At 38.6% G+C, this 26,710-nt stretch overlaps 1 protein-coding gene across 9 annotated transcripts in view; it reads right to left on the reverse strand.

Annotated features, from left to right (window-relative positions):
* The window catches only part of Gabra5 (gamma-aminobutyric acid type A receptor subunit alpha5), a 105,824-nt gene that overhangs the window by 27,704 nt on the left and 51,410 nt on the right, over positions 1–26,710 (reverse strand). For all 9 annotated transcript variants that reach the window (XM_036207139.1, XM_036207115.1, XM_036207122.1 and 6 more), the window contains one exon: positions 22,565–22,647. In XM_036207139.1, coding sequence (XP_036063032.1) covers positions 22,565–22,647 — 83 coding nt within the window. The remainder of the gene's footprint in view (positions 1–22,564; positions 22,648–26,710) is intronic.

The following is a 26,710-nucleotide window of genomic DNA, read 5'->3' on the forward strand; positions in this document are numbered from 1 at the left end:
TTCTATCAGCTATCACTTGAAATTCTGGCCCCATAGTCCCTTTCTAGTTTTCTGGCTTCTATTGGTACTTCAATTTAAACATATTCATCTAAAGAGTCGAAGCTAGGGTCTGTTGATGAGATAACTTTAGTTGGTGTCATCCTTGGGGATTCTTGGAGATTTTCCTAGCACCAGGTTTCTTCCTAACCCCCTAATGGTTCCCTCTATCAAGATATCTCTTTCATTGCTCTCCCTCTCTGTCCCTCCCTCCACTTAGCCATCTCAGTCTCTGTGTAATTTGTCTTTTCAGGTCTGTGTTACTTCATTGCCTAAAAATTTCAGGACTGAATTTTTCTGTGCAATATTCTATTGTGTATATGTACCATGTTTTCTTTATCCATTTACCATTTGATGGGCATCTAGGCTGTGTCCATTCCCTCATTATTGTGAACAACAACAGTGAATATGGGTGAGCAGGAGTCTCTGTAGTAGGATAGAGTCCTTTGGGTACGTATGGAAGAAGGGTACAACTGGATCATATGATAGATCTATTGCATGATTTTTTAGTAACCTCCATATTGATTTCTATTGTGGCAGTACCAGATTGCATTTCTACTATCAGTGAATAACTGTTCAACCTTCCCCATACCCATGCCAGGGTTTGTTGTAATTTTTTTCTTACCCATTTTAATTGGGGTAAGATGAAACCTCAAAATATTTTAATGTTTATTTTGCTAGTAAGTAAGGAAACTGAACATCTGAAAAATATTTCTCTGCCATTTGTCTTTCTTTGGAAAACTCTCTGTTTTGTTCCAAGACACATTTATAACTGGATTGGTTGTTTTATTGGTGTTTGAGGTTTTTATTACTGTTGTTGTCATGGCATATTCTAGACTTAAACTGATTATCAGATCTATAGCTGGTAATTTTTTTTCTTATTCTGTAGGTGTCCTCTTCACTTAAATGATGTGTCCTTTGTTGTATTGAATAAATTTTGTTCTATGAGGTTCCACTTATTGATCATCAGTCTTAGTCCTGTGCTATTAGAGTCCTATTCAGAAAGTCTTCTGTGCCTGTGAGTTGAAGTGTATTCCCTACATTCTCCTTCAGCATGTTCAGAGTATCAGGTATCATGCTGAGGTCCTTGATTCATTTGGAGTTGATTTTGTGCAGGGTGAAATATGGACATAGTTTCATTCTTTTACATGGAGCTATCCACTTTTATGAACATCATTTTCTTTTCTTCATTGTGTATTTTATACATCCTTTGTAAAAAATCAAGTAGCTGTGGGAGAGTGGGCTGATATCCGCATCCCTAATTCTATTTCATTGAGCACCATCTTTATTTATTTCAAACATTTTGTGAAAATAATTTTTCAGAAAATATGTTTTGATTATTTTTTACTCTCCTCGACTTCCTTCTTGATTCTCCCAACCTTCCTACACAACCAATTTTATGTTCTACCTTATTCTTTAAAACAAACAAAACAAAACAAAACCCTCACAAAAACACAAAAATGGAAATCAAAATAAAGAAGATCAATTTAACAAAACATAGCCAAACAGAGCAGATGAGATAAAAAGTCTATAAAAATACCACTGAACTTGTTTGTGTTGGCAGACTATGCCTGGGCATGGACTCTGCTCCAAAGAGTTGTTAATACATCCAGTGAGACTTCAATGGAGAAAACTAATTTTTCCTTTGCAAGCAGATGTCAATTGGAGATAGCTTCTTGGATAGTGATGAGAGCTTGTGTCTATTTCCTCCTCTCAGGACTAGGACCTCATCTGGCTTAAATCTGTGCAGGCTCTGTTCATACTGCCACACTCCCTGTGACTTCATATATACATCAGTCCTTTTGAATCTAGAAGATACAGTTTCTTTGGAGTCATCCATCCCTTCTTGGTACTACAGTTTTTCTGCCTTTTCCACATAGATCTCTAAGCTTTGAGGATGGGGGGCTTTGATGAAGACATCCTATTTAGGACTGAGTGCTTCAAAGTCTCTAATTCTCTGTACATTATCCAGGTATGGCTCTCTGTTAGACACCTTCTACTGAAAGAAGCTTTCTAAGGAAGGATGAGTGAGACACTGATCTATATAGTGTTATGTCATTGAGTGCCATGTTATTGGATGTTCCTTTAGCAGAACAGTAATTGTGGCTTTCAACTATACCTATCTAGTCTGTGGCTCTTGACCACTTTAGGAGTGCCAGGAGTAACCAATAGCCTTAGCAGTATGATGTTTGGGTATTTCCATGGGAATCCTTTGGCCAATGACTCAACAAAATGTAACCCATTCTTGTAGGTTTTACTTGGTAGCATAAGATGTCTTGTGGGGCATCATCTACCCTAATATTTAGAGACTCCATTTTGATTCCTTTCATTTATTTATATATTTTAAGAAGTTCCTATAGTAATAAGTATCCATGATTTTAGTGTTGGTTTCCCCTCTATATAGTCCTTCCTTTGCACTGTTCTACCATACTTCTCTCCATTTTACTCTCCTATTCTAATTTCCCCTTTATCTTTCCATATTCTAGAACAACACATTCTATTTTTCCTTCCTTGGTAGATCAATCCTCCATCTATTTTCTTACTAGGTACCTAATCTCTGTGGTTATTAAAAAATAACACACAAATTCAAGGCTTAAAAGCTAACATTCACAATATAAAAGAAAATTACATATGAATGTTATATATTACATAATATAATATAAATCTCCATTTACATCTGGGTTACCATGCTCAGGATGATTTAGTCTAGCTCCATCTATTTACCTGAAAAATACCATAATTTATTTTTCTTTATTCCATAAATCTACTATTTTCATTACCCATTCAGCAGCTGAGAGAAATCTAGGCTGTTTCCAATTTCTGTCTATTATGAATATAGCAACAATGAATGTGAATAAGCAAGAATCTCTGTAGTCGGCTATAGAGTCCTTTGGGTATATGTTCAAGAGTGGTACAGTTGAATCTTGAAGTAGATCTATTTCCAGTTTCTTAAGGAACCATTAGACTGATTTTCAGAGAAGCTGCACAACTTTGCATTCCCACCAGCAGTAGATGAGTGCTCTTCTTTCTCCACATTCTCATTATGAGAATGCCATTTGTTTTATTGATCCTGGCCATTCTGACAGGTGTGACATGAAATCTGAAAGTAGTTTTACTTTGCATTTCCCTGATGGCTAAGGACATCAAGCATTCCTTTAAGTGTTTCTTAGACATTTCTCTTTCATTGTTTGAGAAGTCTCTGCTTACCGCTATATACCATTTTAAATTGGCTGTTTGTTTTCTAGATGTTCACTTTTTTAGTGCTTTATTCTTTTATATACTATCAGATGTTTAATTTGCAAAAGCATTTTCCAATTCTGTAGGCTGTCACTTTGCCTGAATAATGGTATTTTTACCACACAATTTTCCAGCTTCATGAGGTTCTGTTTGTTGGTCTTAATGTCTGTGCTATCAATGTGCTATTTAGAAAACCCTTTTCTATGTCAATGATTTTAATCCTGTCCTCCAATTTCTCTTTTATCAGATTCGGAATTTCTAGTCTTATGTTGAGGTCCATTGATCCATTTGGAGTTGAATTTTGTGCAGGATCATAATATGGATCTGTTTGTGTTCTTTTACATGTAGACATCCAGTTTGACCAGCACCATTTGCTGAAGATGTCTTTTTCTCCAGTGCATATTCCTGGTTTCTTTGTCAAAATTCAGATGTCCATAGGTTTGTGGACTTTTGTCTGGGTCTTCATTTTGATTCCACTGATCAACATGTATGTTTTATGCCAATACTTCCATTATTATAGCGCTGTAGTACAACTTGAAATCTGGGATGCTGATAATTCTAGAAGTTCTTTTATTATTCAGGATTGTATTAGGCATCCTGTTGTTTGTTTGTCTGTGTGTGTGTGTTTCTATATGCAGGTGAACATTAATTTTTTTTCAATTTCTGTGAAGAATTGTGTTGAGATATTCCATCAAATCTATAGATTGATTTGCACACTGATCTATGACCAGGGGAGATCTTTCCACCTTCTGGTGTTATTTTCTATTTCTTCCTTCAGTGTCTTAAGATTTTTATTACAGAAATCTTCTACTTGCTTGGTTAGAGTTATCACAAGATATTTGATGTTGTTGAGGTTACTGTGAAAGGTACTGCTTCCTTGACTTCTCTTGGTCTGTTTGTCATGACAGAAAGGCTACTGATTTTTTTGTGTTAATTTTGCAACATGCTACTTTGCTAAAAAATTTTTTACTAGCAATAGAAGTTTCCTAGTCAAGTTTTTAGGTTGTTTTATGTATAAAATCATATCATCTGCCAATAAAGATACTTTGACTACTTCAATTCCTAGTTGCATACCCTTGAATTCTTTCAGTTTTCTTATAGTTTTATCTAAGGCTTTAAGTGCTGCATTGAATAGGTATGGAAAGAGTGGGCAATCTTGTTTTGTTCCTGATTTTTGTAGTAATGCTTTTTTACTCATTTTATTTAGGTTGTTATTGGTTGTGGGCTTGTTGTATATTGCCTTTATTATATGGAAGCATGGCCTGTGAATTCCTAGTCTCTTCAAGACTTTTATCATGAAGGGATGTTGAATTTTGTCAAAGGCCTTTTTCTTGCATCTAATGAGATGATCATATGATTTTTGTCTTTCAGTCTGTTTCTATGGTGAATTCCACATATTAGTTTACGTATTTTGAGTCATCACTGAATCTTTGGAATGAGGCCAACTTGATTGTGGTGGATAATCTTTTTGATGTGTTCTTAGATTCAGTTTGCCAGTATTTTATTTACAATTTTTACATCTATGTTCTATTGGCATATTGTTGTTGCTGTTTGCTTGGTCTTTGTGTTGTTTTGGGATCAGAGATATAGCAGCCTCATAAAAGGTATCAGACAGTGTTCCTTCACTTTCTGTTTTGACGGATATTTGAGGAGTACTGGCATTAATTTGTTTTTGAAAATCCAGTAGCATTCTGTACTGAATCTATCTGGCCCTGGGCGTTCTTTCGGTTGGGAAACTTTTAACTGGTGATTCTATTTCATTAGGGTTTATATGTCTGTTTAAATTACTTATTTGATTTAATTTCCATAGGTCATATATAAATAAAGATGATTCATTCATTACTTTTAGGTTTTCCATTTTGGTGGTGTCATTATGATTCTCTGAATTCCCTCACTTCTGTTGTAATGTCACTCTACTCATCTCTTATTAATTTGGATCTTCTCTCCATATTTTAGTTAATTTGCCTATGGGTTTGACAATCTTGTTAATTTTCTCAAAGAATCAACACATTGTTTCATTGATTCTTATCTTTTTGTTGTTTGTTTTTATTTCATTGATTTCAGCTGTGAGTTTGATCATTTTTTTTTGCTGTCTACTCCTTTTGAGCATTATTTCTTCTCATTATTCTAGATCTTTCATGTGTGTGCTATTAAGTTACTAATTTGAAATCTTGCCACTTTTTTTTGTGCGAACATTTAGTGCTATGAACTTGTCTCTTAGAACTACTTTTATTGTGTCCCATAAGTTTTAATATGTTATATTTTCATTTCCATTCAGTTCTAAAAAGTTTTAAGTGTCCGTCTTGATTTATTTCTTGACCCATTATTCATTCAGAAGTGAGTTGTTCAGTTTCCATTAGTTTGGAAGTTTTTTTTATTGTTTCTGTTGCTGATTTCCAGTTTTAATATATAGTTGTCAGATAGAATGCATGATATTATTTCAATTTTTGTATGTTTGTTGAGATTTGCTTTGTGTCCAAGTATGTGGTTAATTTTGGAGAACATTCAATGAACCTCTGAGAAGAAACTGTATTCTTTTGTGTTTGGTGAAATGTTTTGTAGATGTTTTCTAGGTCCATTTGATTTATGATGTAATTGAATTCCAGCATTTCTCCATTTACTTTTTGTCTGGATGATCTGTGTATTGGGGAGAGCTGGGTATTGAAGTCACCAATCAACCTCTATCACTGAGTGATATTCAATTTATGATTTTAGATATAGTAGTGTTTCTTTTATGAACTTTGGTGCCCTTGTGTTTGGTCTATAAATGTTTAGAATTGCAGTATCCTCCAGATAGATTTTTTTCTTTGGTGAGCATGTAGTGTCCTATCTTTTGTGATGACTTTTGGTTTGAGGTCTTTTTATGTCAGATATTAAAATGGCTATACCTGCTTGCTTTTTGCATCTGCTTTTCCCCATTCTTTTACCCTGAGAGATGCATATCTTTGGTGTTAAAGTAAACTTCTTGGATGCAGCAGAAATATGGATACTGCTTTCTTATCCAATTTGTTAGTCCATGTTTTTTAATTGGATAATTGAGACTATTAATATTAAAAGATACCAGGAAGCAATGTTTATTGATTCCTGTTAATTTTTATTATGGTATGGATTTTTCCCATTTTTGATTAGCTTATCTTCAATAATTTACATCTTGTGTCTTCTTGCATGTAGTTAATCTCATCAGACTGAAGTTTTCCATCTATAGAGATGTACTGATAGATAGAAATTGCTTAAATTTGGTTTTTATAATGGAATGTTTTTCCTTCTCTGAAAATTATGATTGATCATTTTGTTGGGTATAGTAGTCTGGACTGGCATCTATAGTCTTTTGGAGTTAATAGGATAGGCCCTTCTGGCTTTCAGAGTCTCCATTGAGAAGTCAAATATTATTCTAATGGGCCTACCTTTAGACACAACTTGATCTTTTTTCCCTTGCAGTTTTTAATATTCTTTCTTTGTTCTTTACATTTAGTGTTGGAATAATAATGTATTATGGGGAATTTTATTTCTGGTCTTGTTTCATTTCGGGTTACTGGCATTCTGCATGCTTCTTGTACCTTAATAATCACCTCTTTCGTTTTTTTCTATAACTATTCAAAACATTTTCTGTGCCTTTGGTTTGGGTCTCATCTCCATCCTCTATCCCTGCCATTTAAAAGCTTTGTCTCTTCATAATGTCCATTTCCTGCATGTTTTAGACCTGGGTTTTTTTATTTAATTTTTTATTTGACTGATCTTTCCATTTCTTCTATCTTGTATTCAACACCCAAGCTTCTCTACTTCTATGTCTTCTACTCTACTTTTGATTCTTGCCTCTGAGGTTTTATATTTGACATCCTCAATTTCATTTATAGTTTAATTTCTGTTTGGATTTTTCATTAGTGATTTTATTCACGTCTTGAATTGTTTTCATTAGCTCATTCAACTCTTTGTGTTTTCATTGAGTTCACTAAGAGATTTATTCATTCTCTCATTAAAATCCTTGACTATATTCATAATTGTTATTTTTGAAGTCCTTTTGTTGTGCTTCAGCTATATTGTATTTCTCAGAATCTACTGTAATAGGGTTAGAGGTTTCTGGTGGAGACACTATTGTCTTAACTGTTCATGCATTTGTTTTTGCTCTGGGATATAGGCATCTGGAACCATGAAGTTTGAGATATTTCTTGGTATTAATATCTGGTCCTATTTTTGTTGGATGAGTGCTCCATTCTTTGATTGCTCTTGCCCTTTCTGGATGCTATGCAAGTGTGTGGGCTGTGGGGGTTCCCTGATAGAGAGTGCTTCTGTGGGTTAGCTAGTGAGAAAAGAAACGGAGATGGGGTAAGAGAAAAGGCTACAGGTAAAATGAATCAAGCAGCAGAAAATCAGGTCTCAAGGATCAAATGGAGGTTCTAGACCAAATAAGAAAAGAACATAACAATTTTTCTTAATACAAGAAATGTGGGGTATCTTGAAAAAAAAAAGAATCTTTGAATTATGGGCATAGATGAGGGAAAAGAATCTCAAGCCAATGGCATAGACCAAATCTTCAACAAGACTACAGAAGAAAACTTATCCAAATTAAGGAAGGAACGCCCACATAAATATAAGAAGCATGCAGAACACTAAATAGACAAAACCTGAAAGAAAATACCACAGCATACCATAATTAAAACAGTAAGACATAACAAAGAAAGTATATTGAAATCTGCAAGGGAAAAAAAAAGTCACATAAAGGTAAACCAATTAGATTATCTGCTGTTTCTCAGTGGATGCTTGGGAAAGCAAGAAAAGCCCTGAACAATATATTCCAAGGCAAAAAGACAATGATAGTCAACCTAAAATAATACACCCAGCAAAACTATCTGCCATGTTTGAAGGGGAAATAAACAATTTCCATGACATAAACAGCCTAAAAAAATTGTATACCCAACAAATCACACCTAAGGAAAATTCAAGAGCATTATTTCAGAGTGAAGAAAGGAATTAGCATAGCTGAGAGACTACTGAAAGAATTAAGAAACCATAATTATAAAACACAAAATAACAATGACAACAAAATAACAATATCTCCAAAAATCAACAGCATTGTGATCCTAATTAATATATACAAATTGTAATAATAACTTTAAATATCAATGGCTTAATTCTCCAATCAAAAGACATAGGTTGGCTGAATGGAAAAAAAAAAGCAAAATCTATCTGTCTTCTGCCTCCAAGAAACATATCTTAGTTTTAAAGATAGACATTGCCTTAGAGTAAAAGAATAAACAAAATACTCCAGTCAAATGGAACCAGGAAGCAAGCAGATGTTGTTCTTCTAGTATCTGGCAAAACAGACTTCAAATTAAAATTTAAAAGAAGAGACAAAGTAGGACATTTAATTCCAATTAAGGTACAGTTAACCAAAAAGATATTACTATCCTAAATATATATGCACCAAACTCAGGTGTGACCCAATTTCATAAAAAAAAATCTACTACTTGATTTAAAGTCACAGATTAATATCAATCTAATATACTCCACCTTTTCCAATAGACAGGCCATCTAGACAAAACATAAAGATGGAGCATCAGAATTTATTGACATCACACATCAAAGGCACTTAACAGATATCTAAAGAATATTCTATCCAAATCTAAATACCAAAGAATCACAGTCTACTCAGCAGTACATGGAAGCTTTTCTAAAATAGAACATATCTGGGGACACAAAACAGACATTTACCAGCTGGGATCTCCTGATCCCCCAAGATTTCTTTCCCTAAAACCTTGCCCTTCATTACTCTGACTGTCGTCCAGGTTGTTCATGTAGATCTCATCCATTTCTCTGTCATTGGGCGATCAATCCCTGTGTTTTTCCTAGGGTCCCGTTCTCTAGGTAGCCTCCCTGGAGTTGTGTAGAAGTCTAGTCATCTTTGTTTTACATCTAGTATCCTCCTATGAGTGAGTACATACCATGTTTGTCCTTCTGAGTCTGGGTTACCTCACTCAGGATGATTTTTTCTAGATCCATCCATTTGCCTGCAAACATCACAATGTCATTGTTTTTCTCTGCTGAGTAGTACTCCATTGTGTATATGAACAAGGAATAACAGACCATGATAAATGATGACCACATGAGAACAGGAATAGGCAGAGTGCTCGAGAGGTCCCCAGAAATCCACAATGATACATCCTCTGTAGACTGCTGGCAATGGTCAAGAGAAAGCCTGATCTGACCTAGTCTGGTGATCAGATGGCCAAACACCCTAATGGTCGTTCTGGAACTCTCATCCAATAACTGATGGAAGTGGATGCAGAGATCCTCAGCCAGGCCCCAGGTGGAGCTCCAGGAGTCCAATTGTTGAGAAAGAGGAGGGACTGTAAGAGCATGAATTGTTGAGACCAAGATTGGAGAGGCACAGGGACAAATAACCAAACAAATGGAAGCACATGAATTATGAACCAAAGGCTGTGGAGCCCCCAGCTGGATCAGGCCCTCTGGATAAGTGAGACAATTGAATATCTTGAACTGTTTGGGGAGCATCCAGGCTGTGGGACCTGGACCTGTCCTTAGTGCATGAGCTGGCTGTTTGGAACCTTGGGCTTACACAGGGACACTTTGCTCAGCCTGGAAAGAGGGGACTGGACCTGCCTGTACTGAATCCATCAGGTTCAAATGAATCCCCAGGGGAATCTTGGCTCTGGAGGAGATGGGAATGGAGGGGAGGGGATGGGGGGAACATGGGGGTGGAGGCGGGAGGGGGAGGACAGGGGAACCCATGGCTGATGTGTAAAATTAAAACACAAGTATAATAAAAAAACAGACATTTACAAATTAAAAAGGTTGAACTCACTCCTTGTATCCTATTTATGCACAATGCAGTAAAACTTTAAAATGATTGCCAAACCAAACCAACCAACCAACAAAACCTTCCAGTGAATACACAAATGCATGGAGATTAAACATTCATGGTAACAGGGTCCCAGACCTTAGTAGGCCCCAAGACCTTAGCACAACTAGCTCCATGGTGGAAGTACCGTCCAGGCTGGAAAACTCAGCAGTTGATAACACCATCTGCTAAAACTAAAACAAAGACCGAATCCATCAGAGTTCATAGTTATGGGAAAGTCTCTAAATACACTAACTTTGCTTTTCTGGCTTCTGTAGTTCTGCTTCTGGCTAACTGTTTCTCATTACTAAATAATGAATGGGACAAAGAAGAAATCAAGAAAGAAAGAAAAAAAACTTCCTGGAACTAAATGAATATAAAACCACAAAACAACATATCAAAACCTTTGCTGCACATTAAAAGCAGTTTTTAAAGGGAAATTTATAACTCTCAATTTCTACATTAAAAAAATCAGAAAGAGCACAAATAAACGGCTAAATAATAAAACTTAAAATGTTGGAAAATCAAGAAAAATCCAAATTCATACTCAGTCAATGTCAAATAATAATAAAATTCAAAGCATAAATCAAGGAAATAGAAACAAAGAAAACAATAAAAAGAATCAACAAATCTAAGAGTTGGTTCTTCGAAAAGTTAAACAATATTGACAGACCCTTGGCCCAACTAATGAGAAGAAAAAGAGACCCTAAATCAACAGAATCAGAAATGAACAGGGAAATATTACAACAGACACCAAAGAAAATTTTGAATATTATAAGGGAATATTTTAAAAATCTGTACTCCATGAAGGAAAAAAAAAAAACAAAAGAAATTTAGAAATTCATCCAACTACCAAAATTAAACCCAGAGGTCATCAATTATAAACATAACAAATGAGGAATTGAAATAGTAATAAAATCCTTTCAGCTGGTGGATTCAGTACAGGCAGGTCCTGTCACCTCTTTCCAGACTGAGCAAAGTGTCCCTGTATAAGCCCATGGTTTCAAACAACCAGCTCATGCACTAAGGACAGATCCTGGTCCCACAGACTGGGTGCCTCCTAAACAGATCAAGCTGTTCAATTGTCTCACTTATCCAGAGGGCCTGATCCAGCTGGGGGCTCCACAGCCTTTGGTTCATAATTCATGTGCTTCCATTCCTTTGGCTATTTGTCACTGTACTTTCCACCAGGTTTAAATGAATCCCCAAGGGTGCCTTGATCCTGGAGGACATGGGAATGGAGGGGAGGGGCTGGGGGGAAGGTGGGAGTGGGTGCGGGAGTGGGGAGTACAGGGGAAACCCATGGCTGATGTATAAAATTTAAAACACATAATAATAAAGAAAAAAAATCCTTTCAGCTAAAAAATAAGTCCCAGATGGATTTTCAGTGGTATTCTACAAATATCCGAAGATCTATAGACAGTCCTTCTTAAATTATTCAAAAATATAGAAATGTAAGGAGCACGGCCAAACTCCTTCAATGAAGTTAGTATCACACAAATACCCAAATCAGATAAAGATACAACAACAACAACAAAAAAAGCAAACCACAGGTCACAATGAACATAGACTCAAGTACACTCAATAAAATACATGCAAACAGAATATAAGCATGTATCAAAAAGATAATACACCATGATCATGTTGGCTTTCTCCTGAAATGCATTGAAGGTTCAACATTTTGGTATATTGTGTTTTCATTTCCATTAATTCTGGTAAACATTCTACTTCTTCAGTGACCATTCATCATTAAGGAGTCTGTTGTTCAACCTCAATGACTGTATATATTTTCTGTTTTCTATTGCTCTTGCTATCTAATTTTGTTTCAGTGTGCTCAGCAATGATATAAGGAGACACTGTAATTTTCCTGCATTTGTTGAGAGATACTTTGTGTCACAATATGTGGTCTATTTTAGAGAAGGTTCCCTGGGCTTCTGATCATTTGTACTCTCTTGTTTAGAAGGACTGTTTTGTAGATATCTATTAGGTCCATTTCCTCTATGGCATCAGTTGGTTCTATTATTTCTGTTAAATGTTACCTACTATGAAGGTGTTGGGTTGATCCATTGCTTTTTGTCTAGTGTCATTTACTTTATGAATCTGGATGCACTAGAGCTTAACACACATATATTTTGGATTATAATGTCTTTTTGATGTCTTGTTCTCTTGATTGGTATGAAAAGCCCTTCTTGATCTCTCTGATTAGTTTTTGTTTGAAGTCTATTTTGTCAGATATTATAGCAGCAACTTCTGGTTGTTTCCCGGTTCCATTTGGTTGGAATAACTTTTCCCATTCTTTCACTCTAAGGTAACTTCTCTCCTTGGTGATAAGGTGTGTTTCCTAGAGGCAGCAAAATGATGGATACCATTTTCATCCAGTTAGTTATTCTGTGACTTTTGACTGGGAAGTTGAGATAACAACTGTTCAAAGTCATTTTTGAAAGATGTGTATTGATTCTGGTCATTGTATTGATTTTATGGTGTTTGTTGTATTAGTCTCCCTTTGTTTAACCAGTGTCCTAACATTGTCATTTTTTCACTGTCAACTCTTGGATATGCTTATTTTTTTTTTTTTTTTTAGTCCCAGGTCTTCCTTCCAGTATCTTCTGTATACCCAGCTAACCCTGCTTTTATCGTGGAAAGTTTTCTGGCTTTTAAAGTCTCCACTGAAAAATCGGCTGCTATTCTGACAAATCTGTACACATCCTGTGTGTATGTGTGTATGTTTCTTGCAGAAGCCTATATGATGCAGGTCTGTGAAACTCAGATACAGATTTGAACAAAGCTGTCTTGCTGGACTCTGGTCCAAGGAGGGCAACAAGGGAATATCCTTTGGGCAGGGAGCAATCCTCTGCTTCCTGCTGTTTCTTGGCTGGCGCTGACTGGTGGTGCTTGTTTGTCTCTTCACCTCTTCTGCATTTCCTCCTTGTTGCATTGGCCTATAGGCAGAGTGACTCTGCAGCTGGTCTCCAACTGGGATAGCACTTACATGGGGGAGCTATGTTAAGAGACCTTCTCACAGGGGACTAGACATTCCACCCCTGCCCTGAGCCAGGAGAAGTAACACAATTCTACATTTACTGGGAGATGTGACTACATGGGAAACACAAATCTGAAAGCTCACAAAGCTCAGAATTTGGGGCACTAGGATACTGTGACTAGAGAACGGTTCAGGGAGTTAGGAAATGCCTGATACTCTGGTTGCTTCTCTGTTGCTGCAATTAACACTCAGTCAAAGTGACTTGGGGAAAAATGGTTTATTAGGCTTACAGGTTATAACCCATCATGGGGGGGAGCCAAGGAAGGAACCTGGAGGCAGGAACTAAAGCAGAGAAGATGAAGAAATGCTGCTGATTGGCTTGCTCCCCAGGTTTTGCACAGTCTACTTTCTCAGATAACCTAACCAGAGCTGGCCACTGCCTGCAATGGTCTAGCCCCTCTAACATTAAGCATTAATTAAGTATATGGCCTGCAAACATGCCTGCAGGCCAGTCTGAGGGAGACACTTCCTCAATTGCATTTCCTTCTTCACAGTAACTTCAGTTTGTGTCAAATTGATAAAAACTAACCAGCACATTTGGAAATTAGATAGTTTTCTTAAGATAGTCCAGGTCATGGGAAATGCTTCCATCATGAGTTAATAGGTGTTAAATAGGCTAAGGAGGAAAGGGATGGGGAGTAGATGACATGTGGGGCACAGAAAGCCACACAGGGAATAGGGATGATCTGAAGAGTGGTAGACTCTGGCAGCTCCAGTTCCTTCTAATATGTAGTTGAGTCATGGAGTCCAGAGACACATTGGTACCCCTGACATCTGGGACATCCCTACCTCTTCAAGGCATGAAAATCTCCAACTCCATCTCTCTTATCTGCCTTCTGAAAGTAGTCGGTTACACAGTTACTGATATTCCTTTGGAGGCTTGGAGAGTATCATATCCAAGAATAGGCCCCAGGTATCTAGCAGGGTGGGCTGCTTTGAGGACCATCTGGGATGGAGGCCAGGGTGCACTCTGTACCTTGGTGGGTACGATTCTCCAAGCTCATCTTTGGTATTGTGGAGTAAGATTAGAAATTAGTATTTGCTTTCCAGTAATTGTTCAACAGAATAATAGTTGTTATTTAAATCACAGAATGAGCTCTATCTGTAATATATTATAACTCATAGGATCTTACTTTCAAACTGTTATTATTAAAAGACATTTATATTGCTGGTGTTAGTAGAGTTAGCGAGTACCAACAGAGAAGTGACTATGTGGCCACCAGTGTGTCTGTCAGTTCAAGGTGGCTGAGTTCAGCTCTCCTCATCATGTGGGTTTTATCAGTCAATGCTACATTGTCTTTGGTCAGCCATCATTGAATTGTGTTTAGTTAGACCTGGCATTTCTGCTGGCATAGTAGAAGAGACAGTGAAGTCTAATGAATGTCATCTGCCATTATGACTCCAGAAAGATTCACATCTGTTCTCCTTGGCCAGGCATGAGCAGAGCTGTGCAGGAAGGTTGCAGGCATTTTCCCTCACAAATAACTTGGAGAAGATACATGGAGTGCTGCCGATCTAAGGGGTGAGAGTGGTACAGCCATCCCTGTCCTGACAAGGCCATTCAGAAACCATTATCTCTGAAGAAGAAAACCACTCTGATGTTAGCTACCAAAGTGACCATGAGCCAGCTCTATTAGCATGAAGTTTCTACTAACCTGTCTGTAGTTTAGAACAAACATTGCCTACCTCTAACAGGTCAAAGTGAGGACAAAGTACAGACATAAATATGATGCATTTAGTAAATAAATGCCTCACACACAGTAGATATTTAATGACTAAAAGCTAATCTTAAAGTAACCAGATATAGAGGAGGATTCTAGCTTGATGCCAAATCTAGTCTCACACAGCCTGTGAGGTTAGCAGTAGCCTTGTCTCTGGCTATGTGGGAATACCCAGGAGCTTCTGGTCACTATGTAAGATTTTTATGTTGTTTAACATTAGTCGAATTTGACATTGAAGATTATGAGTAGAATTTAATGAGAACTGTGATTTTAAAAGGATATGATTTGAGTTCTCTGAAACCCACATCTCCAGCTGCCATTTCTCTAATAAAACAGGGTAAAAACCCAAGAAGAACTGGCCATACACCAAGCATGTCTGTGACTTTCTGCAGTGTCCTCAGCTGGAAATCACATTGACACTCAGCACATCAATTACAGAAATGTAGTAAAGAAAACTTTGCAAAAGATAAATGTCTATCAATATAGCATCTCTCGTCCTAGTGGGCCAGCATCCCAGTTTGAGATCTGTCAGGCAACATTGGTCCAGTGGGATTTGCCACTGACTAGAATTAGCTAAGGGGTAAGAAAATGATAAGCAGGAGGATGAACTGGTCAAGCGTCTCACTGTTGCCATCTGAGCTGCAGATCAGGGTCATGGCTGCCAGGACAGGAAGGTACTCAAGGCCTTTCAAGATGCTTAGAGTATGATTGGAGAATCAGTGATACTCCTCTCCATTCTTCTGGGCCTCAGCCAGACCACACATGGAGAAAAAGATAAGGATTGCCACCCAGCTTGTAGAAAGAATGCTCTCTTGTGGAGAGGGGCAAGGGGGCCAGGAGGCCAGGAGGCCAGGCAACCAATGGATGGGGAAGTTGTGTGTGCAATGTTCTGTTCATCATAGACCAACCTAACAGAGCTGCTTCTGGTCACATCCAATCTCTCAGGAAAAACTGTTTTCCAGGTCACCTGGTATTTATACCATGCTGTGGTCATTTTGAAACGTCCCTCCTTTATCCTACACACTTGAGTTTCCTTCCTGGTCACTATTATTCCAAAATGCTATCCTTTCTGGCTGACTTCTGTCTGCCTCATGGCACTCCTTCCTCTTTTTCCCACCCTCATGAGCTGCCTTGTCAATACACTCTTTCTTGGCTCAATGGATGTCACCAACTCTGCTACCACTGTGCACTTCTTTCTTTTTTTTTAATCTGAGGATCGAACCCAGGGCCTTGTGCTTGCTAGGCAAGTGCTCTACCACTGAGCTAAATCCCCAACCCCACAGTGCACTTCTTATTCATTGCTCTTCCTATTGGAGCTGTGGTACTAGACTTCATTTTCTCAAATGAGCCTTCTCTCGTTTTTAAGTGTATTTAGAGCATTTTGACCAGGTATGCATTAAACACAGAGTCAATCAGGTAGTTTGTCATTTTTTACAAGAATGCTAATTTTTTTGCAATGTGGAAATATATATATATATATATATATATATATATATATATATATATATATATATATATATGCATCTATACACATATACATATACATACATATACATATATATATATATATTCCATCCTGGTTACTAAATTTCATTTTTGTGGTTGAACTGATTTTGTACTCTTCTAATAACCCACCACTTGTTAGCTCTAGGCTCCAGCAATGATCCTTCTCTCTGTCTGATATTTTCAGAACAGGATCACATGGCCTCTGTCTTTCTGTGATTGGCTTATTTCACTGTAGCTTTCTTGTGTTCTTTGGCCTTCACTGGTACTCTTCCCTCATTCCCATTGGCCTCTCATTTTCTATGGGTTCTACCAGGTTCACTTCAAAACATGATGTCCATTGGGAAATAGCTCTAGCATCTGTGAACCCCAGTGGCTTCTTCTAACTGCACAAAGTCCAGTTACCAATATATATCCATAATCATGTCCCCAGAAAAGTCTGTGGTCATGGTTCTAATTGTCTCACTGCACTCAGTAGAGTGCTGAGAGCTTGCCATGTCCAGTGGCTGCCCAGTCTTCTAAAACTCATACTGGACTAGCATCCTGGCGAGGTAGGCTATTATGTCTTTAATATGCTATGTGATAGATTCCTCAAGATAGAATTTGTGCCCCTACAAAACAGCTACAAAGAGATCTCTTATTCCTTCTACTCCTTGAAGTATTGCACAAAGACAGGCTTGAATAAAGAGGAAGCAAGCCCATCCTAGATAACATTCTGATGGCAATTGGATCTTGGCCTTCCCAGCCTCCAGAGTTGTGAGGAATGAATGTATTAATATTTTCATAAACATTACAAATATAAATGTTGTTAATGAACAGTGTGACTAATGACAATCTAATAGCCCAAACAGATTCAGGCCACACAAAGCATCTTTTAAGCAGTGTTTTAGTCTCCTAAAATTGTTTCCCTTATTTTTTTTTGCTATGTCCTCATAGGGCAGAAAGGATAAGAGCTCTCCCTGGCACTCTTTATTAAAGACACTAATCCTCCTCCTCAAGGCTCCATCCTCATGATATAATCCCCTCCCAAAGGCCTCCCTAACACTATCCCTGATACATTGGTAATTAGGTTTCCAAACATGAATGGGAGGAAGCACAATCATTCAGACCACAATGAAAGTCAAAATTAACTAGTGTGTCAGCATGATTACTTAACAAATCTGAACTTGACACACACATGTTAAGTCTTCAGTATGTTTCTATACCTCATGAATTTTGATGTTCACATCTACCAGGCTTTCAGAAATTGTGGAGCCACTCAGTCTTGCATATCTTGAATAAAAGAGCAGGGTCACATATCTTGAATACAAGAGCAGGATCAGGAATCCATACTTGGGATGCACTAAAAGCTCATAGCATGAGATGTGTAGCCCATTCCTTCATGAAAGGAGCTTCTAGCTGTAAGTTTACAACTCTCCAGTTCTTATCCCATAATTTAAGCTGATACTTAATGCACCATTATAAGATATGACAATGAACAAAAGTATAAGGGCCATTCTTCCTCTCTTCCAAATAGTCTGTATTGGAACATGGCAGATGGGAGCCATGCCATTATCCCTAAGTAACTTCCTTACAGTCTAGGAAGCCTTCTCTATAAGCTAGGACTAATCTCAACACTGACCGAGGAGAGGCATCACTGACTGATGGCTGGCTCCCTTGTGCTCTACACAAACCAGAGAAACCTGAACATGTGGCTCTGCAGAAGAGAGACACACATTTGCATTCTTTTGTCTCCTAATAGCAAAAAACTGTTGAATTGGGTAATTTAAACTCATTATGCTTGCACATTTAGCTACTGCATATTCACATGCATAAGTGAACAAGTTGGCTAAGCATCTATTCTTTTTAGCAAGTCCAAAAAATAAAAGACAAATAAAAACACATTAATTGAATAGCATTTCTTCTCTTAAAATGAGTGTGTTCTGAACGTGAAGCTTAAGGGCTGAGGAAAGGTAAGTTTTCTAGAATTTTGTAGCTCCTGGTCAATTGTATATAAACACATTATGTGATGGTTTGCATAATGCAGTGGTGATAATATCAGATAATGTAAGTAAATAATCAACACTAGAATCAAATCAAATCCATCTTCACAATATCAAGGATGTTAAAGGGCACTGACATGGCAATCTCCAATGTCTACTGAAGTCAGGAATTGTCCCTGCTCGCTCTGCCCTATGTACAATGTTCATGTTATTTACTCTCCTAATGCAGGGTGAGCAGGCTCCATTAGGCATGTATGCATCTGTGAGTGTGGGAAGTGATTTTCCTGCCGTTAGTTGCCTGACAAGTATGAAATAATTTTAGTGATGAAAAAAATTAGGCTGTCAAATACTTTTCTTTATCCAAAATTGCCTTTGAGTAGTCTGCCCTGCACGTCATTGCCATTAAATCTGGGATCACAGTGGCCTGAATTCATCTAACCAGTGACCAGAGCAGTCTCTCAGTGTGGCAAAAATAGTCTTTGTGTTTTGTTTTTTTATCAAATCAAAGCATAATCTTCATATATAAAGAGCAGTATAAATTTAAACTACAGTTAATGTTCTTCTAGAGATATGAGCAATTACTGTTCCTTCAGGCACGGGACTCAGTAGTCTCAGATGACCTACCTGGGGAATTTTAGACTCAGTGGCACCTCATCATAAATACTGGTGTTCACCACCACTGTCAAGTGATTCTGAGAAATACTGGTGAAAGCTCTTTATGTCATTCCTCCAATGAAATGGACATCATAATTGCAATGTAGCACTTGATGGTAAAAGCTTTAAAAAAGATGAATGATTTCCTTCCACCCAATGTTTCATTTATCATACATACTTATCTCTCTTAACCAAGCCTCCTTTGTGAAGCATAGGATAATCCATAATGAAACCCTTTGGGTCAGAAAGACTCACTTCCAGGAATGGCAGAGAGCAGAGATTAGGCAACCATCCTAACCAAATAATATATTGTCTGAACCCCTGTAAGAAATCACTCTTAGGGCCCTGGAGGGAGACCCTGCACTGGAAATACTGAGAGCTGACACTGGAAGGAGGCTGTAAGTCAATGCTGCAAGGCAGTCCAGGAAGAATTCCTTTGTCCTGCTCAAGAGTGTGTGTCATTAGAGGAGCCCAGCTGGAAAAGTCCCAGACAAAAGCTGGAAATGTGATGTACATAGATGCACACAGACACCCCCAGACCTCCACCTCACCAAGACTCTGAATACAGACACCCCCAGACCTCCACTTCAACCAAGACTCTGAAGCCAGGAAAGGCTGAGACTGAAGCCTGAACCCTGGCAAGTAACTACATACAAATAGTGTGTGTGTGTATGTGTGTGTGTGTGTGTGTGTGTGTGTAATTTAAATATAGAACATATTCTCTTTTAATACAAAGGGAAATATGATATTTACATATATAACTATTATAAAGATCATATTTATATTGTAGTATAATATATGTTCAGTCTAGATTTCACAGCCTCTGTAATGTACCTGATGAGAGCACACATGCAGACTTTTCTATGTTCTTCCCCGGGGACAGGTTTCTGTTTCGTCTTACATTAAGTGCTGTGAACTGGAGGAATTAGGAAACCTACAGGTAGCTAAGAACAAAAGGGAGTTGCTGGGCCTGTGAGCACAAGTACTGCAGCTTGGGCTGGTGGCAGCCATGAAAACTCATCACAGTTCAAGAAGGTAAAACCAACAAACAGGTACACATGAAGGAGAATCTGGAACCTGGGTGAGGTAGGCCCAGGCTCACCATGCTGACTCATCTAGGGCTACACAGAGGACTAATTAAGCATCAGTGGGAAGTGAAAAGTCAGGCTTGATGAAGCTCACAGCTGGCCAGCTCGATCCATCCCCCATTCATCAGAGACTGAACAGGAGAAGAGTCTAAATATCAAAAACTGGCTTCTCTTGCAGAGTGAAAGAGCTGGGTGGAGATGCCAATGATCCACCCTTTATTTTGGAGGTCTGCCTGAGGAGTAGACTTGATCTTCCTTGTCTTTGAGTCTGAAGAGAACCAAGCATACAAAAGACTCATTGGAGTTGCTTAAAGCAAAGCAGGTGGCTTAGAGCAGCACCAAGCTTGATGAGGCTCAGAGAGTCCGGTTAGAAGTGGTGAACATGGCAATGTCAGGAAGACTGGTGGGTAGTTACAGTAAGATCTTCAAAGTCATCCAAAGGCCTGTGTGTTAAAGGCTTGGTCCCTGGGATGCTGTATTGGGAAGGTGCTTAAGTGAAGTTGTTAAGTCACGGAGGATAGGCCATTGAAAGAAATTGTGGAGTCTACATACTTCCTTTTCTCTTCACTCTCTGTCTTGTACTGTGAGTGATTTTTTTCTGCCATGCATTATAGTAGAACATGACATCTTGCTACAGACCCAGAGAAAACAAATGGTCACACTACAACCTTGAAAATGTGATCCAAAATATACCTTCTTTTGTGTTTACAAATTGGTTATGTCAAATATTTTGTTATAATGACAGAAAGCTAAATAATAATTAAAAACTGGTGGTTTGTGTAGGGTATTCACCAATATAATTAAAGAAATAGTGAAAAATAATGAAATTAAGGAAATATATTCAAAGAATGGAACAAGATTAAAAACAGATGCAAATGAAATGAAGTTGCATGACTTACTTGCTAATGTCTTCGAAATAGGCCTCCTATTAAGATGTTCACCAAGGTTAGAGAAGTAGCACATGTACCAAGTAACATTTCAACAGAGACAGAAAATACAAGAGTACTACACAGAAATAACAGAGCAGGACAACAACACCCGGACTGAAAAAGTAAATAAAGTAAACCAACAGCAGACTAGATAAAGTGCAAGAAACAACTGGTGAAGTTGAAGATACACCCTTGGAAATTGATCCTCCAAAGGTGCAAAACCAAAAAAGAATGAGAGAGAAAGACATTGAGGAGACTAATAAGACACCATCAAGTGGACCAATGTGTTCAAGCTTTAGAAGACAGAAGGGCCTCTGACATATCTAGATGAGGAGAAAGAGATGCAATAACAGACCCAGGAAGCCAAAAAGAACCTCCTGCCTCTCAAAACACAAAGAAATTCACACCAAAACACACCGTAAGTAATCTATCAAGAGACAAAGGGATGCTTGAAAGCAGCAAGAACAAAGGTGACCTGAGTACACTCATGTCCAAATCTTTCATCCCATGGTGGCATGGTGGCTACATTGATTCTGGAAGCTTCAATAGCCTGAATAATGTCACGGGTACTTGGCCAAGGGATTGAGTATCCAAGATTCAGTGCCTCCTACTTTTTAAAAAGGACAGTCCATTTTTGAAAATGCAACCTTATACCATCTGTTGCATGGGTCTGTAAGGCCAGGGACTTTGAAAACTAAAGCGGGATGGATACAGGGTCAAGGATAGCCTGTACAGAGAGTTCATGCAGAGCAGCCTGAGCTACTCAGTGAGACCATATGTCAAAATGAAAAAGAAGAAAGACAGATTTACAGTCCATGGGGAAGTACTTTCCTAGCATCTTCAGGACACTAGGATGCAGAAAGAGATGAAATGGGAAGAGTGGCAGGTCATATGAGCACAGAGGGAAAAGAGGACAGGAAGTGCAGGTCAGCTCAGTTCCAACCCTCGCACACAGGGAATGGGGCACCATTACATCTTTTGTCAGAGTGGCTGGAAACTAGGCATTGCCACCAGATTTGAGAAGTGCCTACCTAAGGCATTTTGATTCGACTACTTACTCAAGTAAACACTTATAATGTGAGTGTTCTGAATGAGTAGAGACCACGCACATGAAAGAGAAGACCACCACCCTTACCAAACAGTCCACAACAGTTAGCACTGAAATGCAATTAAAAAAAAAAATCACTGACTGGGTACTAGAAACTGTGAGGATTATAACCTGAGGCATGCAAACCACAGGGAAGAGAGGCTGCTAACAATGATATGAGGAAACACTTTCACTTTAGAAGTACACATTCTAGACTGTTCTGTGTTTTCACACATTACCAGCTTACCCTGACCTATGATGAATGCTCATAGTTCCATTTCTCATATAGATCACATGTGGAAAATAATAGACACCCAGAACCTCCAGGTAAACTACATCCCACCACATGCAGTCACAGACTGAGCCAAGTTCTGAATGAATGAGCTGACCCCAAAGCACACCCACAACCCTTACAGGTGATAATGACTTACAACTGCCAAATTTCAGGGGACAAGCATGGGCATCCATAGGGAAGTCCTCAAGCTGCATTGGACACTCAGCAGAGATAGTCAGGCTGGAAAATATAAAGAGATGGTTAAATGGCCTGCTCTTCCTCTCATAAATGCATTTGCATTAAAAGTTTGATTCATATTTGTAGGAAATTGTCTAACTGTTCCCACTCAATTACATGTTCGTGCTATGAGTGTCTCTGGGAGTGAAGGGGTGAACCAAAGCACTCAGGAACCCAGTGGCCTCATGTGCGTGCCTACACACACATCACTGCTCATAAAGCTATCTACAGTACCTTTCCAATGATGAGTTGCCACTTCCTACCCCTTGCTCATCATCATCATCTAACATGCATTCTTTGACAATGCTAAAAAGACATTTATTTTCTTTAGTTTACACATTCAAAAAATACAAATGTAAGGCAAGTATACAATCAAATATTTACCAGAACCTGAGTTTTTCATTGCTAAATGGGTCACAAAGGAATTTGTATTGCAGTAGCAATTTTCTGGTACAACCTGATTATTATCCTTTTAATTCAAATCTAGTCTCCCACATAAGAATGTCACTGACCACAATGCTGATGACTGTGGCTGCTCATGCCATGACAGGCATTGTGGGAGTGCTCTGGCCACATTAATTTCCATCACTATGGTAGCATATGGAGGTCACCACAGCTACCATAGGGTATCACAGATGGAGCAAGGCCCAGAATGTAGAGCTACTCAGTGGCAGAGTCTTGAGTGGAGCTCAAGCTGATGGCCTCTGCCTACAGAGAGGCTCCTATACCATCTAGTACCTAACCTACGACTGCAGACTCTGCTCTGTAAGATGGCATACTTACAGTACTCCACACTGTGTGGATGCTGGAGACCAAACATGGTGGAGTGGGCTCCCCAGAGGTTTATATGGTAGAAATCATTAGTGTGGTAGTATAGTGTTGATAGAGCCTTTAAGAAGGGAGACTCAGTGGATAATGATTAAGTCATGCAGGAAACCACTTTAAGAAAAATTAATTTAATTCTTGAACAGCTCCAGTAGTTCCCTCGAGAGTAGGTTGCTACAGAGTGCCAAGCTAGCCTCTGAATTCCTCTGGTTTTCCCATCCTGCCATTTTCTCCCACATATTTTTCTGCTACTGCTGTATCATCACCACAGAGACCTCAATAGAGAGCTGACACAAATGACCTAGGATTTTTCGTAGTAAGAGCTAAATAAATCTCTATATATTACCTAGCATCAGGCATTTTGTTATACAATGAAAACAATAATACACATGCATTTATATCTCCATAGGCAAAATTCTAAAGTACACTAATAAGCTTATTTTCTGTTTCTTATGCTCTTTCTCATTATTTAAAATTAAATTAATTACATAAAATATTAAACATTTGACTTACTATGCATATTATAATTCTATTGTTAGAGCAGAAAATAAATAGCTATTGCTGTCCGTTGCTTGTTATATTAAGTAGAGATGTTCATGCTCGGGGGATGCAAATGAAACGCCAAAATATGCATTTTTGTGACTCTGGGCTTCTACTCTGCAATGAACACTGGGAGCAGTGTGAGGAGAGAGGGTGATTCAGGTGAGCTAGCTAAAGCACAAAAGACTTCAACTAACACGCCCAGCTCTATGTCACCCTTTAATGACATGTATGACATGAATGACAACTTCACGGGCCCTCTTTCCTTTTCCACAAGGGCACACCTGGAGGTGATGCCAATCGCAGAGCTTCTCTCTGGCCATTTACATGTCAACCAGCTCTCTTAACTGGTTCTTACTCCAACAAACACTCAGCTTCCCATTGGTGTGTAGGCTACCTGGAAGCTGATTCCTCAACTTAGTTGCAGACATGGTGATTATTACAGTCCCATTCCCCATTCCTCTGTTGTGGGGGAACTGCCCCCATTTTATCCCCAGGATACTCTTGAGGAGTGAGGCATAAGAGATATTAGATAGAAGGATACAGGGGAAAGAAACAGAGAGAAACACAGCATAGCCTGGGGAGGGCCTGGATCAATATCCACCAGCCCCTCCTATATTTTCTAAAGGATCTTTTATAGGAATGCCAATGGGTGGAGCAAAAGACCTCCCCCTAGCACAGCCAAGTGCAGATCCTTCCAATTACCTGGTAACCATACACATAGTCAAGCAATCCTCTAATGTAGCCATACTGGGTAAAGCAAACTCAGATGTCACTAGGAACCTTTTGTGGATCTCCACACTCTGTTCTGGTATTGTTTTGTTTATATGGCCATGGTGGGTCTAGAACTTAGAATCTCTGTAGTTTGCCTCTAGTTGTCAAAATAGATCCCATAGAAAGAAGATTCTGACCTTGGGCACTCTGTCCATCCCTGGTATATTTCTTCTTTGCTGCTAGCCAAGCTCAGGGGCATAAAGGAGGATCAGAGTGCTCTGGCTGCCTTTGTGGGGTTCACTGAAGATGCATGCCCTCAAGAGCTCTCCACATGCAGAAAATCACTACCAGTACAGTTTAAAGTAGATTTTGGCAAGAGATGCTCAACAGGAATCTTCTTTTATCATATTGTGAGAATGGAAATGCCACATATAATACGGCAGGGGGCAGAGGGATATGAAAATAATGTGTGTAGATACCAGTAGACAGAATGTAGTTAGGTTTGTTTTAAAGACTCTGTAAAAATGGTTCTAACAAACCTACCTACAACAGTGGTTTGTATACTATAACTAGCATCTGAGTAATCACTCATACCTTACTTGTATAAAGTGCCTTATAATCAGTCTGAAGCCTCGGAACAGCAACTTCACCAGTAATGGTCTCTGCCTGCTAACAGGCGGCAACTGTTCCAATGAATCCCTCAAGAACAAATGCAATAAATTTATATTTCTGCTATTTTTACACACTTAACAAATAGCCTGAGTTTTTCTAGATAGAGGGACTCTTCTTATCTGAGCTTGTGGACACAGAAGAGAATACACTGAAAGGTAACTAACCTCCACATGGAATTCAGCTCAGAGCTTCTAATGGAGGGGCTGACTGTCATAGACCAAAGGAGCCAGCTAATGACCTATACAAAGCCTTAAAGTTTTTACCTGCAGTAAATGAAACTCAAAGTGTTCAGAATCCTGCCTTTGGCAGAAATTCTTTGAATTACTGGAAGATACAGGCACATGGTATTTGTTTTCCAAAGGTCCAATTTCTATTTTACTTCTAAATTCTGCTAAGGCAATTCAAGCATCAACAAATGGGACATGATGTCTGCACAACAATTTAATTTTAAGAGAAGGAAAATAACAATTTGCAAGTGAAGATCATTGTTCCCTATTGGTTATTAATGCCACAATTGGGAGCTTAGGACCCCAAATTCACTAGTTTGGGTTCCTGTTTGGCCAAAGGGTCACTCATATGTAGAAGGTACTTTAGTCTAGGCAACCAGGTCCCAGAGTAGTTTTTTTGTTTGTTTGGTTGGTTTTTTGTTTGTTTGTTTGTTTTGTTTTTTTTGAGACAGGGTTTCTCTGTGTAGTTTTGGTGCCTGTCCTGGATCTCACTTTGTAGACCAGGCTGTCCTGGAACTCGTAGAGATCCACCTGGCTCTGCCTCCTGAATGCTGTGATTAAAGGCATGCACCACTACTTTGTGGCCCCAGAGTAGCTTTATCATTAACTGTGTGATAGTTGTAAAAATGCCTAACTTCTTTCTTTAGTCCAGTCTTCCCATTTGGAAAAGAAAGATAACAGTTGATTTTTATACTCTGAAAATCATAGGTATAAAACAAAGGGTTAAACAAGATAGGAACTTCAATGACAATAAGGTGACTGAAGATTGAAGACTTTCCTGTTTCCATGGAAATGCTGCAGCAGAAGATGTGCAGAGAAGAGGCAGACAGCATTGTAAACATCAAGAAAATATACAGCTCTCCCAAACCCAGGACTACTTGCCTCATATGACAGAAGGTTTGTTGCAGATATAATTAACTTAAGGTTCTCAGAGTAGGGAGATCGCCCTACATTGTCCAACTGGACCAGTCTCATCCCATGGGTCCTTTCAGGGGGAATGAAAGAGTGGGAGTCTCAGGGAGATGCCAAGACAGAAGCAGATGTGAGTATGAGACCAAGAGCTCAGATATGCAGGCATCTTCCAGGAA

The sequence above is a fragment of the Onychomys torridus genome, chromosome 1, assembly GCF_903995425.1.
Source record: "Onychomys torridus chromosome 1, mOncTor1.1, whole genome shotgun sequence".
NCBI classification, from domain to species: domain Eukaryota; kingdom Metazoa; phylum Chordata; class Mammalia; order Rodentia; family Cricetidae; genus Onychomys; species Onychomys torridus.